We start from the raw sequence: 16,043 nt of genomic DNA, 5'->3' as shown, positions 1-16,043 counted from the left end.
TAAATAGTACTAAATAACATTTAATACTAATAACCTAACTCTCTAGGCTTGATGGGGTCTTTGGCAATAGACAATTACTGAATCTTTGACCTGGGGGTACCCACAGGAACAGGTATCCATGGGCAAAGTCTTTCAGAAACTACAGTGAGCTCTATGGCATGATGTGAAGCTAAAGGGATTTTAAAATTATATAATTTTCTTCTCCTGAGTGATCTACAATACAATTATAATATATTCAAATTTAAAATTTGACACAGAAATTCACTAAAGAGTTAACCTTCAATATTTACCTGAGCTTGCATGTATCCAAGCAGGGGTTCCAACATCGCTATTTTCTTCTTATACTGAAGAGTATTCAATGCACAGAAATAATGCATCATCGTCTGGTGCTGTTTTTTTCTAGAAGTATATACATCTTCAGTAACTTCATACTTCACCTTATAATTAAGAAGAGAACAATGGCTCACTCCATTTAATGTACTTTTTGTTAATATTCACGATGAACACCCTAAAGAAAATTTGTCAGAGTTTTGCACCCATTTGATTTGACAAGCATCTTCTATGTGAAAGGCTGGAGAAAGAAATGGTGATCCAATATTTTTTGTAAGAAACCCCAAATGGGGTTACAAAGAGTAGGACACAACTGAAAAAAAAACTGAACAAAAATGTGAAAGGCGATATGCCAGGTGCCAGGGATACAAAGACAAAAAAGGGGCCTTCAAGGAGCTTCCAGAGAGTAGTATAACATTTATATAAGTAAATCATTTGAGAAGGGGGAAGAGCACTAACAAGAACTATAACTATATTATTACTCTGAGTTTTGGGAATCTATCAAGCCTTTATTGAATAGCAACATCAAGAACTTAATTTTCAGAAATAAAAATTGGTGAATTAAGAATTTAATTCTTATTAATTTCATGAGCAAAATATGCACTGGTAAAAGAACAGAAGGAAAAGCTTAGGCCACAAGGAAAATTTCAAGAGAGCATCAGAGGTAAAAAAAGAGTCAATGAAGTTTTCAGCCTTTATTCTTTCAGCTAAGTCCCAGAAAGGTGGCTCAATTTTACTTTTCAAGTTGAGAGATGATGGGGCCCTTTACCTTAGCTAAGAATATCCAACCCTGCCTATCCTCTCCAAGGTTAATTAAAAAACCAACAGGTAAGTTTTTGGCTTAGAGTTAGAGCTGTCAGTATTAGGAAGATTAAAGTTCCCCACCTCAGCTGCTTTTAAATCCTTTCTCCAAGGACTATTAAAAATAACTTTGTTCTACACACACAAATAATGCTTTATTTAGCAGGAAAGCAAAACTATAGACAGGGCTGGCCTTTTAGCACTGCTAGTGTACTTGTTACCCTACAAGGTGAGAATAAGAATAGGGCTGGAAGGCTTTTTCACTCATGAATATTTCTCTCACCTTGTATTCCTTGATAATAAATAAAAATTAAGTATTTCCTATTTTAATTCTTTCCTAGGGTTTAAAACTGACTTGATTTTTAGTCATGGTATGAACATACTACCTTTCTCAACTTCAGTTTGCTCATTTAAGGGTCCTGAAGTATATGAATCTTTCCAGTCCAAAATAGAGATTTACTTTTTTTTTTTTTTTTAAACACAATAGCTTTTCTGTGTTGTCTTTCTCATTACTCAGGTCAAGATGAGTTTAAACTGATGGACCTAAAATGAGGGCCTGACTTTTTGTGAGATCAGACAGGATTTCACACATCTGAATTATCCATGAGAAATGGCCAATCTAAGACTCTCTGTAAGTATGACCTGTAAGTCAAAATGAATTATAATATATATAATATAGGAATTATAATAAAGAAATTTAAAAGAAAAACCCTAAACCAAAAGTTCAAATATTGTTGTTCTCAATGTATCTATTTTGTAATTATTTGCCCTTAAACTGAAATAAGAACGTTTAGGTCTCTGAGCTGAGAAGAGGGAAATAGTCTTAGCCATTAAGAAATGGATTTGTAGAATGTAGTAAGGGAAAGGGGGCAGTATTAACCAGTTACTTCTTGGCCTGAAAATTGTCACTGTGAATCCTGAGCAGCACAGCAATGAACACTGCCTCCATGTGTTCTGGCTCTTTGTTTCATTTTGCTGGCCCTGAAACACCACAAGGAGCTGATGTTGATCTAGCCTTTAAAGTTTGTCAAGTGGTTTAACATCTGCTATCTTCTCTGATCTTCACAACCCTGTGGAGTGGGTACTATGATGCTGATTTGTTAAGGGATGTATAGCCAGGACCTAAATCCTGATCTTTCCTAAATCCAGGGCCAGTGCTCTTTCCATTATGTCAGGCCATCTTTCTCAACTCTCCTAGTATAAATGATAGGTGTAAGAAAAAAAAAAAAAAGTCAGTGTTATTTTTTACATTAAATTTCAAAAATAATTCCAATGGAAAACAAAACCTGTCACTTTCACCTTGAGCTCTTTTGTACCTGTCAGAACATTTATATTAATATATGTAATATATTATTACAGTAATAGTAATATAGAAACATCCCTTCCTTATCATTTTGTAATTTTGTGCTATGATTACAAGTAGGTAACTCCATGTCTCTGGGAATCAGTCTTTTCAAATGTAAATGGGGTCTGCAAAAACCAGTTGACAATCAGAGCCAAGTGATGACAAAAGAGCCAGATACGAGGTTGATTAGCCTCTTTTTGCCAATAAGAAAACAAAAGCTCAGTGTTAGTAACTTTATGATCACATGACTGGTGGCAAGGTCAAGATTTGAACCTAGAACTTCTCAAGTTCATCTCTCTTCCACATCCTAGGTTATCTCACAACTTAGGGAATAAAGCTGGAGAGAGCCCAGGGGTTATGGAACAAATGAAGTTATTCCTTGTAGTTTGATCCTTAATTAAGATCCTTTTCTCCCTCCACAATGATCGATGATACACTTTTAGAGGATATATGAGATGGAATACTAGATCTGGAATCAAAAGACTGAGGTTCGAGTCCTAGCTCCACTATTTGTCACTATCAGGACATTTTAAATGAATGGTTCAGTGGACAAAGGGATGGATGTCAAATCAGGAAGACCTGGGTTCAAATCCTGTCTCAGTCATTTACCACCTATGTGACTTGCGAAAGTGACTTAACTTCTTTCAGCCTCAGTTTCTCCATTTATAAAATGGGAATAATCATAGAAATGATCTCCTAGGTAATCTCAGATAAAATGAGCCAACATGTCAAGGACTTTGCAAACTATCAAGTGATATATATATATATTGCTATTATGGTTTTAATTAGGTATTAATATTTATTAAACAATCATATTTATTATATTAAAATGGCATTAATAATACTTGTATTAGCCTCTGCAAATACTATGATACTTATTTAATATGATCTTCTACAAATATCTACATGGTATTTCTAGACTGTTACCCTCATGGAATGCAGGAATGTAAAGTACCATCAAGTGCTTAGTATGGAGCCATGTCCTGTGCTAAATTCTGGGGACACAAAGATAAAGAGAAGAGCCCCACTCTGCTCAGGGAGTTCTCAGTCTGCCTGGAGAAGACAAACATGCCAGAGGCAATCAGAAAGGCTGGGAGGTCATACAGAAGTGGGAGACATATCCTGGATCACAGTGTAGTTTTGGCTAAACATTCAACAGCTCAATTTTATTTTTCTAGTATTTTAAGGGATTTTTTGGGCAATACCCAGACATAAATTTGTTTGTTCATATGACTAATGATGTCTGAAATTTTATTTAACTATCAAGATAGGGACTATGAAAAAACAACAACAACAACAAACTATGTTCTTAAAGTTTGAGAAAAAGTTCTCGGTTTAAAATATTCCCAATTTTGAAAATAATAAATTGTTACTGTAGGAAAGAGGAAATTCATAATTCAAGAACATTAAAGCAAATATTTTCATTAAATCATTGCTAGTTATTCTTTTAAAACAGAGAAACCTAGCAAACTTATGGCAAACACACAAGTTTAATACTACAACATTAATTCTAATATCAAAAGAGTTGATATCAAACCTTATCATTTTCTCTTTTTTTGGAGAGTCGACTATATCTATTAATTGCAGCATCATGATCTGGAAAACAAAAATAATTTATGTAACAGTACTACCTTGAAAGGCATTTGAAAGTTCTGAGAAAGCACATTTTTCCCTCAATGAGAAAAAGTCACAAGATTTCTCTCTTCTCCCAACACAAGCTTCTGTCACTATGCATAAATTCTAAATTACATTTTTGCTTTTTACAAAAGTCGATTTTTTTTTATAATATGAAGTAAATTTCCTGTCATATACTTATTAAACCAATCAATTGTTGATACTATTAGATCTCCTCTTGTTATAGGGAGGTATTAAGTCACAATTACTGGTAATCTTATGATACTTAATAAAAAAATTCAATTTAAGTAACAGAATTACCCTTAATAATAGATTTAATTTAAAAAATTAGTCATTTTTTTCTCAGTTTGCTAGTGTAATACTAGAAAGCATCAGACTAAAAGGCTTTCTGATATTATACATAAGTACTTCTGCTAATGATAAAAGATTAGATGGGGCTTACCATTGCTGGCAATCTGAAACACTTCCTTTAAAGTTAATATCTCTGAGGAGAAAAAAAATAGAGATCTGAGAATTATTCTAGCTTCATATTCAAATAGACATCTTGCTACCTGCTTATTTTAAAATGTTTTCTGACATGCTAAATTCATTCCTAATTTTATAACCAAAATACAAAGTGATCTTTTAATGGACTAATGGAAAGTATCATAAATCAATCAATATAATATATAATATAACATAAGTTCTATAACCAGAAAAACTGATTTTACCAGATCAGCCATGAAATTCTAAAGCAGACTTAATTAAGATGGCACTTTAGGGTTGAAGCTGATGGTGTGAGGAAAGCAAGGATGATAGAGGTACTAATATAAATAAACACATTTACTAACAAACACTTCCATCGTACCTTCACCCATCTTTTTAAAAACTGTAGACTTCAAAGATGATACTTTTTTGGATTAGCATGGCCTGGGCTCTTTGTTTAATTTATTATATACTACAACTAATGTTTAAAAAAGTGATTTAGAAATAACAAATGAAAACATTAGGTTTGTTTTAGAAAGGAAAACATTCCTTTCTAAGCTAACCAGGGAGGAACTTTTTAAAGTGTTTTCTTTATCCAGCTTTGACATGGAATTTTCTTTACTTTCTATCACAATAATAAGTCTTAATTTCTGCTCCCAAGATACATTTTTTTAATCTGCAAATAATGCAAGTATTTTTCCAGCACTGATTCACTTTAATATTTGTAAATTTTAGATACACGTTAATGTATCTATTTTAGTTTTATAAACTATTAGAGTAGATTTATATCTAGGAAACTTTATTGCTACAATAGCTAGAAGCACAATTAAAAACATGTATGCACATATATTGCATAAAAAAAATAAAAGCAAACTGGTAGTTAGACTGATAATACAATTGAGTCTAAAGTAAATGATACAGATCATGGATAGATATAATTAGGGCTAAGAATTTTAAAGTGAATTTAGGTTCTTAACCTTTTAGATCCCTTTCTTTAAACTGGGAAATAGGAAACATCATAGCATCAGCAAGTTGAGTTGAGAGTACTGCATGACAGGAACTTAGCTGGCAAGAAGGGAAAAAACAAAACAAAACAGGTCAAACAAATTAAACAATACAAATTTACACATTTAACTTGTTTTGTTGGAATTAATGAAAAAATACCAAGGATGGTAGCTCAGCAGTACCAAACGTAAAATTATATTATAAAGGAGCACTCATCAAAACCACTTGGAATTGGTTAAGAAATACAGTGGGGAATCACTGTATTGACACAATGATACAATCAAGACTTATAGTGATTTGATAAATCCCCAAACCCCAGCTTCTGGCATAAGAACTATTTGACAAAAACTGCTGGGAAAACTGTAAAATAATATGTCAGAAATTCAGCATAGACCCACTTTTCACACCCCATATCAAAAAAAAAGGTCAAAATGCGTATAGGATTTGGGCATAAAGGATGATACCATAAACAAATTATGAGAGCAAGGGATAATTTATGTATCAGATCTATGGAGAAGGAAGAAATTTATAACCAAATAAGAACTAGAAAACATTACGAAAGGCAAAATAGACAGCTTTAATTACATTAAATCAAAAAGTTTCTGCACAACAAAGCAACAGAAACAAGATTAAAAGGGAAATACAAATCTGGGAAAAAATCTTTATAGCCAGTGTTTCTGATAAAGATCTCATTTCTAAAATATATAAAAAACTGTCAAATGTATCCCCAATTGATAAATGGACAACGTATATGAACAGACAATTGTCAGATGAAGAAATTAAAGCCATCTACAGTTATATGAAAAAATGCTCTAAATCACTATTGATTAGAGAAATGCAAATTAAAACCATCTCACACCTCTCAGATTAGCTAAAATGACAAGAAAAGATAAAGATAAATGCTGGAAGATATGTGGGAAAACTAAGACACTTAATGCATTGCTCGTGGAGTTGTGAATTGATCCAACCATTCTCGAGAGCAATCTGGAACTATGCCCAAAGGGCTATCAAACCAATGCATACCATTGACCTAGCAATGCCATTAACTGGGTCTGTATCCCAAGGAAGTCTTAAAGGAAGGAAAAGGACCCTCGTGTAGCTCTTTTTATGGTAGCAAGAAATTGGAAAATGAGTAGATGTTCAAAAGTTGGAGAATGGCTGAATAAATTGAGTTCAAATCTGGCCTTAGACACTTAATACTTTCTAGCTGTGTGACCCTGGGCAAGTTACTGCCCCAATTGCCTCAGCAAAATAAATAAATAAATGAATAACTTTATTGGGGGGGAGAGGAGGGGAAACAATTTTGTTAAAATGAAAGTATTTACCTCATCAATCACTTTTGAAAACTGTTGCAAAGTAGAGCTCATTACTTCATCATCACCCCCTAGTGGAAAACGCTGTGAAAATGAAAAACAAAACAAAACAAAACAAGTTCATTCATTCTCATTTCTCCTGGAACATATAAATATCCATTTTTAATACACATTTTAAAGAATGATGCCACTTTTCTGCTACCGCTATATTAATATTCTGTTTTATCCTAATAATCTCAAACATTCCCAAGAAAGACCTATTCTTAATGTCTTATCACAGCAAGAAGGTGATCTGTACTCTCAGAGAAGATGCCACAAAAAGGCAAGCTCTGATAGATCGTAAGCTCTGCTGGAAAGGCTTCAAATATGGAGTTAGCAATGATCTGTGTCTGAAGAAATCTGGCCAACTAAAAGATCATAAATATGGTAAGACTGATCTTGGATAGTGAAGCGAGCACTCACACCAATAAAACAATCTCTCCCCAAATATCTAAGTCATTTTTGAAAAAACTTAAAACTTAAAATATGACTAAACCTATTTAACTGTATTAATTTAAAAAATATTTTATTTATGTATCATCAAAAATTATGACTTAAAAGCAATCACTTGGTTTCCCTAGTCTTCAGTTTCCTTTTCTGGAAGACAAAAAACTGGTCTCTTCAGGGTCTATCATTGTTTGATAAAGAGGCTAGCAGAAGATAAATGGAAAGATGCTAGAACACCCAAGTTCAAATCTAACTTGTTTCTTACTCTTTGTGTTACAGTGGACACATTCCACCTCTCTCTAATCCTCCAATTCCTCATCTCTTGATTAGGGATGATAAAACCCAGAATAACAGCTACTTAACAGCGGTCCTATTATTGTTACTGTTATTCCAAGACCATCCTTAAATATATTTTAGTTAACATTTTATATAATTTTCATGAAATTCCCTCTAGATATGGGAAACAAAAAGGACTCCAAGTAACTGGTTTATACTGTACCTGTTTTTCATATTCTTTTAGGAGCTTTGATGTCAGGTGTGTCGCTGCACTTAATTCATTCTATGGAAAAGAGAATGATATTGATATTTTCAAATAAACCTAACAGTAATAATTAAAAAGAAAAACTCAAAAAAGCAAAAGTTAAAGGTGAAGAATATCAAACTATCTAGCAGTCTGTAAAGTTGTAAAGGGCATCAAGTTTGGAGTCAGAGCAATCCTGGTTCTTCTGCTCAATATCTGTAGTAAGTCACTTAATTTCTCTAGGATCCAGGTTTTATTCTTTCTCAATAAAATGAAGGCACTGTACTAAAAGGCTTTGGAAATCTTTTAATATTGGATTCTTTAGGATCATCACTTAACATTTACCTTTAACTGTATGTTTTCTAAATCTTCCAAGAACTCTTGGAAGTTCTAATTTGTATTATAGGTTCAGAAAATTAGGCTTATATCAATAATAAATCTGAAATATCAATTTTGATAGCATTACTGGAATTAAAAAATCAAGAGGAAAATATAAAAAGAAGATTAAACACCACAGTGATAATCTTTAAAAAGTCATAAGGGAAGAAAAATTAAATCCAGACATTAAAAAAAAAGAGGGGGGAGCAAGAGGAAATGTTCCCATTTCTGTTAATGCCAACGAAACTGCATCAGAGAATTAATATTGTAAATATTATTAGATTTTAAATCTAATAATGAATGGACTATATGAACACTACACCCTTCTCTAGTTAGAAATAATAATAATCTAAATTCATAGTTACTCTCTTAACCAACTTGTCTATTTACTGCCCAAATAAATCATCCAAGTAAATTAACTCTAACTCACTCTAACCTTAATCCAATCGCTGCTTACTACTCTACAATGGATCAAAATAAAGTTCAATTTTTCATCTCTCCTCACTCCTAGTCACTAGTTTTACAAAAATACAATATATGTAACCAACCAGTTTTCTTTATACTTTATTAGCTCTTTCAGCTAACATTTAGCAAGCATTCCAAATATAAAAGATTGTGACTTTACAGGTATATCCTACCATCAACTTCTGTGATTAATGGTACAATCAATCCCAAAAGGTCCTTTCAATACTATTCTTAATATATTATTTAAAAAACCCCTGAATTACTTCTTCCAGTGTGATTCCAAGACCAGCCCAAACTAGTGTCAAATTTGTTTTTGTCCTTCACTCAAGATTATTAAACATTCTGGAGTACTATGTGTATTATATACTAAGTAATATATGTAAGAAGTTCACTGATTCACTAAAGCCCTATTTACAAAGAGAGGCTACAACCAGCCGCTTCTGGGACATAAAGACAAAAAACTTTCTAGCATAACTTTTTCAAGTTTCAAAGTTAGTGTGTCCTCCACTCTAATCTATTACCTTCTTTCTACAGCGAGGTCTAGGACTTTTGTTACGTTTAGTCCCTTTGAGGTGATGAATTTTATTTTATTTTAATTTCTTTGCGAGGGAATTGGGATAAATGACTTGCCAGAGTCACACAACTAGGACATGTTAAGTGTCTGAGGCCACATTTGACTCTAAGGCTGGTACTCTATCCACTGGGCCATCTAGCTGCCCCCAAGGTGATGAATTTTAAAAAAAAGATTTATTTTAATTAGATCTAAACTATATATTCAAGGATTTCTCAGAAGAGTCAGTCCCTCTTCCTATATATGTTTAGAAAGTTGCTGGATTCCTCACTTTACTCCTTAATCCCTCTAGAAGTTGAGGTTGTTTAGTTGTGCCCAACACTTTGTGACTCCACTGGGGCATTTTGGCAAAGATACTGGAGTGATTTGCCATTTCCTTCTTCAGCCCATTTTACAGATGAAGAAACTGAGACAAAAAGAATCACGTGTTTGTCCAAGGTGATCTTCTTGACTCTAAGGCTGGTGCTCTATCCATTGTATTACTAAAATATAAATCCTAAATTCCTTCCCTTTTCAGGCTTACTTCTGGTCTCAACCCTTATGATCCCCACGTGCTACTTGGAAGCTCAGTTTCTCTACTATCATGTTCTGCTCCATTATCCAGATAAAAGTTCCTGTTCTCCACCACTGGCTACCAGCCAGATGCAAAGGTACTCTGAGACATTACACATCTCCTTAGTATGGGCTAAATTACTCTAAAAACCAATTTTAAGCTTTTGTAGTTCAAATTTCTTTTATTTAGAACAATATTGCTATGGAATGTTATAGAATGAATTACTCCCTGCAATGCTGTTTGACTTAGTCATGTTTTTTGCAGAATCAATTAGTCAGGATATGCGTACACTTCAGAAAAAATAATTCAATCTTAATTACTGTATAATGTAATATATATGAGGCAATAACTGAAATGTGGATTCTAGTTCAAAATATTTGTAATAAAACTGCATTAATAATTCATATTGCAGACTCTATTCATCTTTACCTGTGCATCATAAATTCGACGCATGGCTTGATATAATTGATTCATGTAATTGGAAATAGCTGCAGCATCTTCTTCAAATACACCCAGCAGGGACCGTGTCTGTATCAAATAAAAACAAATAATTTATATTTATTAAGAGGTGGAAAAATTATTTTAACTTCACATAGAGGTATAAAATTCAGAGCTTCAAATTTAGAAACCTCAGTAATTCTGAAATCAAATCTGTGGGTTCTGTGGCTAAAAGTCAGTGCTGTTTAGTTCTTAGTTTCACTTCTTGAAAGTAGAAAGCATTTTCTAATTATATCAAAAAAACTAGGCTGAGACATAATAAAATTGGAGGTTTTTAAAATAATGAATTAAGTGATTAGAGAACAACTAAGAAAATTAAAATAGTTGGTATTTAGAAGTATCATTTATTAAAAGTACAGGATACATTAACTTTTCTGCCCAAGCTTCATCAAGGTGCGGAGACGGCCCTATTCTAAGAGGTTATAACAACTGAATACAAACTCTTAACAGTTTCTATCACACTGGAAAAGTTGTAAATAGGGCCCTGGTAATTGACTATTTTTATCATTACAAACTTAGCTTCTCTCAAGCATAGAAAAACTCATTACCAGAAGGCTAGTCAAAAAGAAAATTGCTTTGTCTACAACTACTTTACTTTAGAGCTATAAGAGGAGGGTTACAAAATGCAACAATGGGGATGAGGAACAGGTACGAGAGGTGGCCACAGTATTTACGCAGATTGTATTATGGATCTTTCAAATTATGATAATTACTATACAATTGTTTTAGGCTATTACTGGATGGCTTAACCTCCATAATATCCATAGATCAGATATGTTAATAATGTACTTTCTTTCTAAACCTGATATCAAAGCTCCTTTGAACCTGTCTTGACCTTTACAAGCTGGTTCAGCATTTTTTAGACTTTTTCCATTAGAAAGATAAAAAGCTTTAAGGTGTCATTCAAATAATAATTACATATTTTGAATGATTAAATTATCTGTGACATGTTCCCCTTTTTAAAGTGAAAAATCAAAGTATGGACTTTTTGGGTTTGAAATTGTAAATCACCTTAAAATTTTACTTCTCAATGAATTATTCTGATTTGGGATGCTGGGCAAAGTCTGTATGCGACTAAATTATATGTTTTATAATAGTAAGTTGATTTCTAGCAACTTAGGCCATTAGTAGAATATCTCCAGTTAAGCTAAAGTTAAACAATGTAACAAGCTGTGGAATTGTTTAATATTATAAGTTTGTGACGTGTCTTCAAATCTGGGCTTTCATAAAAATTTTGTGAAAAATTTATTAGAATGTAAAAAAATATGTAAAACTAATGTTTTATTATTAAGCATTTCAGACAATATATTTTCTTTATCAAAAGTAATTAATGAAAGCATTATCATGAAGAAAAACAATGAACAAATATTCAAATTACATGCAATTTTATAGATTATTAAATTTTAAGCAAATTGATTAAAAGCATCCAAACATACATCAATCACACTTATTAATTGTAGGTAAACTAATTTTACAACTTCAGACAGTGGAAACATGAAAGAATTATTGCGAACATATTACAATGAATTTTTTTGTATGAAAGTAATATGTTCTTGTTAATCAAATATTAAGTTGATGTTAACATTAATTTATTTGAAATCAAAAGATTACAATAAAATATTCACCATTAATTTTGTAGGTCAATATATAAATTATGACCGGGTGGTTTAGAGTTCAGTTTGAATAGTTACCCAGCTAGCCAGAGCCAGCAGCAGGGTCTGACCCAGGCCTTTCCGATTCAAACCCAGCAGTCAACCTACTACCTAACACCGTCTTCCTGAATTATAACAAACATAAATAAAATCTTTTGATGAGGCAAATGCCCCTTTAGGACTTGACCTATATGATATATATTTAAGAATTTATTATGATTCAAGAACCTGTTGACTCAGTAGCAAAAATATAATTTAGATCTCATCTGAAACATTAGTATTAATATTTACTTAAAAATTAAGCTATTACTTAGAATAAGCAATCAGAGAAGATTGATCACTAGAAGCCTTTTATTTATTATATTTATTAAGTAATAAATTAAAAAATTTATTTGAAGAAATAGTATTTGGAATAGCTAGTATTCTGGTCATGGATATTAAAAAGAGAAAGTGCCTATTCTATTATTTAAAAAAAAAAATCAGCGATAAGACTTAGGCAAAAGAAACTATTTGCAAAGTATACCAAAATTTGAAGTGAGAAAATACCTATATCAACACATCCCAAGGTCTAAATAAATCTCTTTTGTTGCTTGAAAAAGTCAAATGTTGATTATTGCAGAGACAATGGGAAAGCAACACCAAAAAGATACTAATTCTTGATTTTTACAGAAATTTTTCAAGCTGTTTTATCATCATAACTCCCACCTCAACAATGTATAGTTGACTACTACTTTTTTGAACAAGAAGTTCTCTTACATACCCGTAAAATTTAAACACTTGCCTAAGATCATAAAACAAGTTAAGGTTGTGTAATAAGAGTTCATGGTTATTTAGTTATTTAGTACTACACCTTGCACCAGGCTGAGTTTTACAGACAAGATCTTAAAAGTATCCTTTCCCTTCTTTTTATAAATAAAAAAAAAAAAAATGGAAAAAATTTCTGGCAATTAAATTTGATAAGAGGTTTTTTTCATGGAAATAGAGTCCTATCTAGTATTAGAAACACTGAATAAATGAGTTGTAATGGGCTGAAGCTTGAGTTGATGCACTGAGGTCCCAAGCACATGAGGCTAAATAGTAATTGGACCATACTCTATAATATATGTTTGCACAAAGAGGTGGAGAAGCAATCAGATGGGTGCCAACAAGCCGTATTTGCCTTGTCCATTGCAGAGAGATGGAGCAGACCCTTGAAATGAAGGAGAAGACCCAAGAAATATCAGGTGGTTGCTGACTGTGCTCACCATTGAAAGAGTGTGGCAGTTATGGCGTTTGACTTGTGGACATCGAAAATTGTTGGACTTCAAAACCCTCAGGAATCATTGGATTCTCTGAGACATGATAAGATTACAATAGGGCTTGAAAAACCTCAGGAATCACTGGATTGTCTGAGACATGATAAGACTGTTGTAGGACTTGAAAACCCTCAGGAATCATTGGATTCTCTGAGATATAATAAGATTGTTGCAGGACTTCAAAATCTGCAGGAATCATTGGATTCCCTAACACATAAAAAGACTGTTGCAGGACTTCAAAAACTTGGGGGGGAAGTTTGGATTCCCTGATATGTGAAGCAATGGACAATAGATTGGTTTTGGACTATCTCTTGGCTGCTGAAGAAGGCGTATGTGTGACTGCTGTTTACATACTCTCCTTCTAGGACTTCTGGCAATCTTTTACAACACAATGTTGATTTATATTGTTTGTTATATCATTACTTGCATGTATAATTCATGTTTGTTACACCACATCAAGCCTGCACTGACTGTGGGGAGAGTCATCACTAATAGCCTCTGCGTTGTTGCCATATGCTTGTGTAATACCTCCCATGCTGATGGGTTTGTGCATAATAAGACTCTTCAGCCCAGAAACCCGCTAGCAACCCCCACTTCCCTTTGGTGCTTTTCATCTCCCTTCCTGAGATGTCAGGGAGGGCGTGATTATCTCTTTTTTAGTGCTTTCACCTCCCTTCCTGAGAAGTCAGGGGAGTCATGATCACCTCGTTTTTGGTGCTTTCACCCTTTCCTGAGAAATCAAGGAGGGTGTGATCACCTCCCCTTGGGGGCTCTGACCTCTCTGAGAAGTCAGGGATGGCATGACCACCTGTGTTCTAAAACAAAAGAAAGCGGGAGATGTAATGGGCTGAAGCTCAAGTTGATGCACTGAGGTCCCAAGCAGGTGAAGCTAAATAGTAATTGGACCATACTCTATTAATATATATGGTTGGAGAAAGAATGGCCCCCACCCACTCTTTGTACAAGTCCTGATGTGTTGTATAGGAAATGATGTAGGGATGATTTTGGTGGGTGGAGGCAGAAGGGCAGGAAGAGAGGCAGAGAGAGCCGGCTGGTGGGTTCCTGTCACAGCTGCTCACATTGCTATCGCCAGCCCCCTTCACTTCCACAAAGAATAAAGATTGAAGATTTTCCCTTAACCTGAATTCCTGACTCTGGCCGATTTTAAAATACGCGGTCATCACAATGAGTGATTCTTCAAAAGAAAGAATTTATGAAAACTGTGAGTTTTCATAACTGTGAATTTCAAAACTGTGAGAAAAATAAATTTAAAACAATCTTTTAAGCACTTGTTCATGTTCTATTATGATTTTATCATTTTAAAAATCATTTTCAAAGATTATGTTAAAAAAAGGAATAGTTTCTAAAATAATCTTAACAATTCTCATTTCCATTTTGCTCTGATTGGATGATTTATGGATAAAAGCTGAGGATGGTAAGACAACAAGACAGCCAAGTTCTGAGTTTTATCCATAAGTTTTTGAATTATGTTACATTCATCACTGTCCTTCATGTACCCAACTCCTTCTTATACAGGTATCTCTGAATATAATTTTCTAACTGGTGCCAAATCATTAATTAAAATAATGAACATGGTACACAGTAATCACAAAGGTGGCTGCCAGAAGAATGTTGCTGTTTTTTCTACTCCCCAAACCCAGTGGTACAAAGTAATATTCTAAATGTAATTTAACTCATAAGATCTGTTACTTCTGGGTTTTGAACATAAAAACAAAACAAAAAGAATTGCTGTATTCTAGCTTCTTTCATATTGGCACAAATAAAGAAATCTAATATTCCAAGGTGTTAACTGTGTTCAGGACATAAGCCTAAAAAACTTCTTTTCCTTACCTCAATATGAATATTTTGCTAAAGAAATTATGCAATAATATCTGAGCCATTCAGTTTTCATGGGACTTGTATCATGGATGAAATATGATATAAAGTTAAAATTTTTATGTCAGAGGAAAAAAGAGCAAAAGACCAAGCCAAACATGATCGACAATCCTTTTTAGTACTCTATAACTGAACCCCTATCTCACCTCCCAGAGAAGTTACTCCCAACCTTCTCCTTCCTCCTTAAGCCTTTGTTCTCAATGCCTTCCCTATCTGTCTTTCAGAAGATGAGATGCCCAAAGTTAGAGAAGCCACCCCAAATGTTCACAGAGACTATTTGTGTCGAACCTGTGGCAGTGCATTCTGAACTGATATCCGTCTGATCAGCCACAGTTGGACACATGGGAAATCGACCCTAACATAAGTGATGTCACTTTGGTCCTCTTTAAAGATAAAGGACAACCACCAACCAGCTTCCACAGAGTCTGGCTTCCTACTCTCGTGGGGAAACTGAGGCTATTAGGCACAAGGTCCTTCTCCCATTTTCTTCATCTCAAAACCACTTGATGTCTCACTCCTCATTTTCTCCTCTCACCTGTCTCTGACAATGAGGTAACTTTGGTCCTCACCAAGGCCAACTGCTTTACATTTGTAACTGATTCAGTCCCCTTTTCTTTCCTCTTCCCCTCTTCAGTCTCTCCACTTAACATCTATCTAGCTGTCAAACACACCCATGTCTCCCTCATTCTTAAAAACCCTTTGCTAGATTTGACCATCCTCCCTGAACCTCCTTGGCAAAGCAGCACCTCCTGCTGCCTTCAGTTCTGCTTCCCTCACTTATCACCGAGTGTTTTTTTTTTTTTTTTCATTTTTATCCTTTTCTATTGCGTTTGAC

At 33.8% G+C, this 16,043-nt stretch overlaps 1 protein-coding gene across 1 annotated transcript in view; it reads right to left on the bottom strand.

Annotated features, from left to right (window-relative positions):
- APPL1 (adaptor protein, phosphotyrosine interacting with PH domain and leucine zipper 1) overlaps positions 1-16,043 on the bottom strand; it is a 47,330-nt gene that overhangs the window by 27,933 nt on the left and 3,354 nt on the right. The window contains exons 2-8 of the mRNA XM_051979464.1: positions 10,297-10,395; positions 7,880-7,939; positions 6,907-6,978; positions 5,554-5,641; positions 4,554-4,595; positions 4,014-4,072; positions 291-437 (exon numbers count right to left, since the gene is read on the bottom strand). Of these exons, the coding sequence (XP_051835424.1) occupies positions 291-437; positions 4,014-4,072; positions 4,554-4,595; positions 5,554-5,641; positions 6,907-6,978; positions 7,880-7,939; positions 10,297-10,395 (567 nt within the window). The remainder of the gene's footprint in view (positions 1-290; positions 438-4,013; positions 4,073-4,553; positions 4,596-5,553; positions 5,642-6,906; positions 6,979-7,879; positions 7,940-10,296; positions 10,396-16,043) is intronic.

This window comes from Antechinus flavipes, chromosome 1, assembly GCF_016432865.1.
Source record: "Antechinus flavipes isolate AdamAnt ecotype Samford, QLD, Australia chromosome 1, AdamAnt_v2, whole genome shotgun sequence".
NCBI classification, from domain to species: Eukaryota; Metazoa; Chordata; class Mammalia; order Dasyuromorphia; family Dasyuridae; genus Antechinus; species Antechinus flavipes.
The sequence above is the reverse complement of the archived record's forward strand: the minus strand, read 5'-3'. Positions and strand labels throughout refer to the sequence as shown.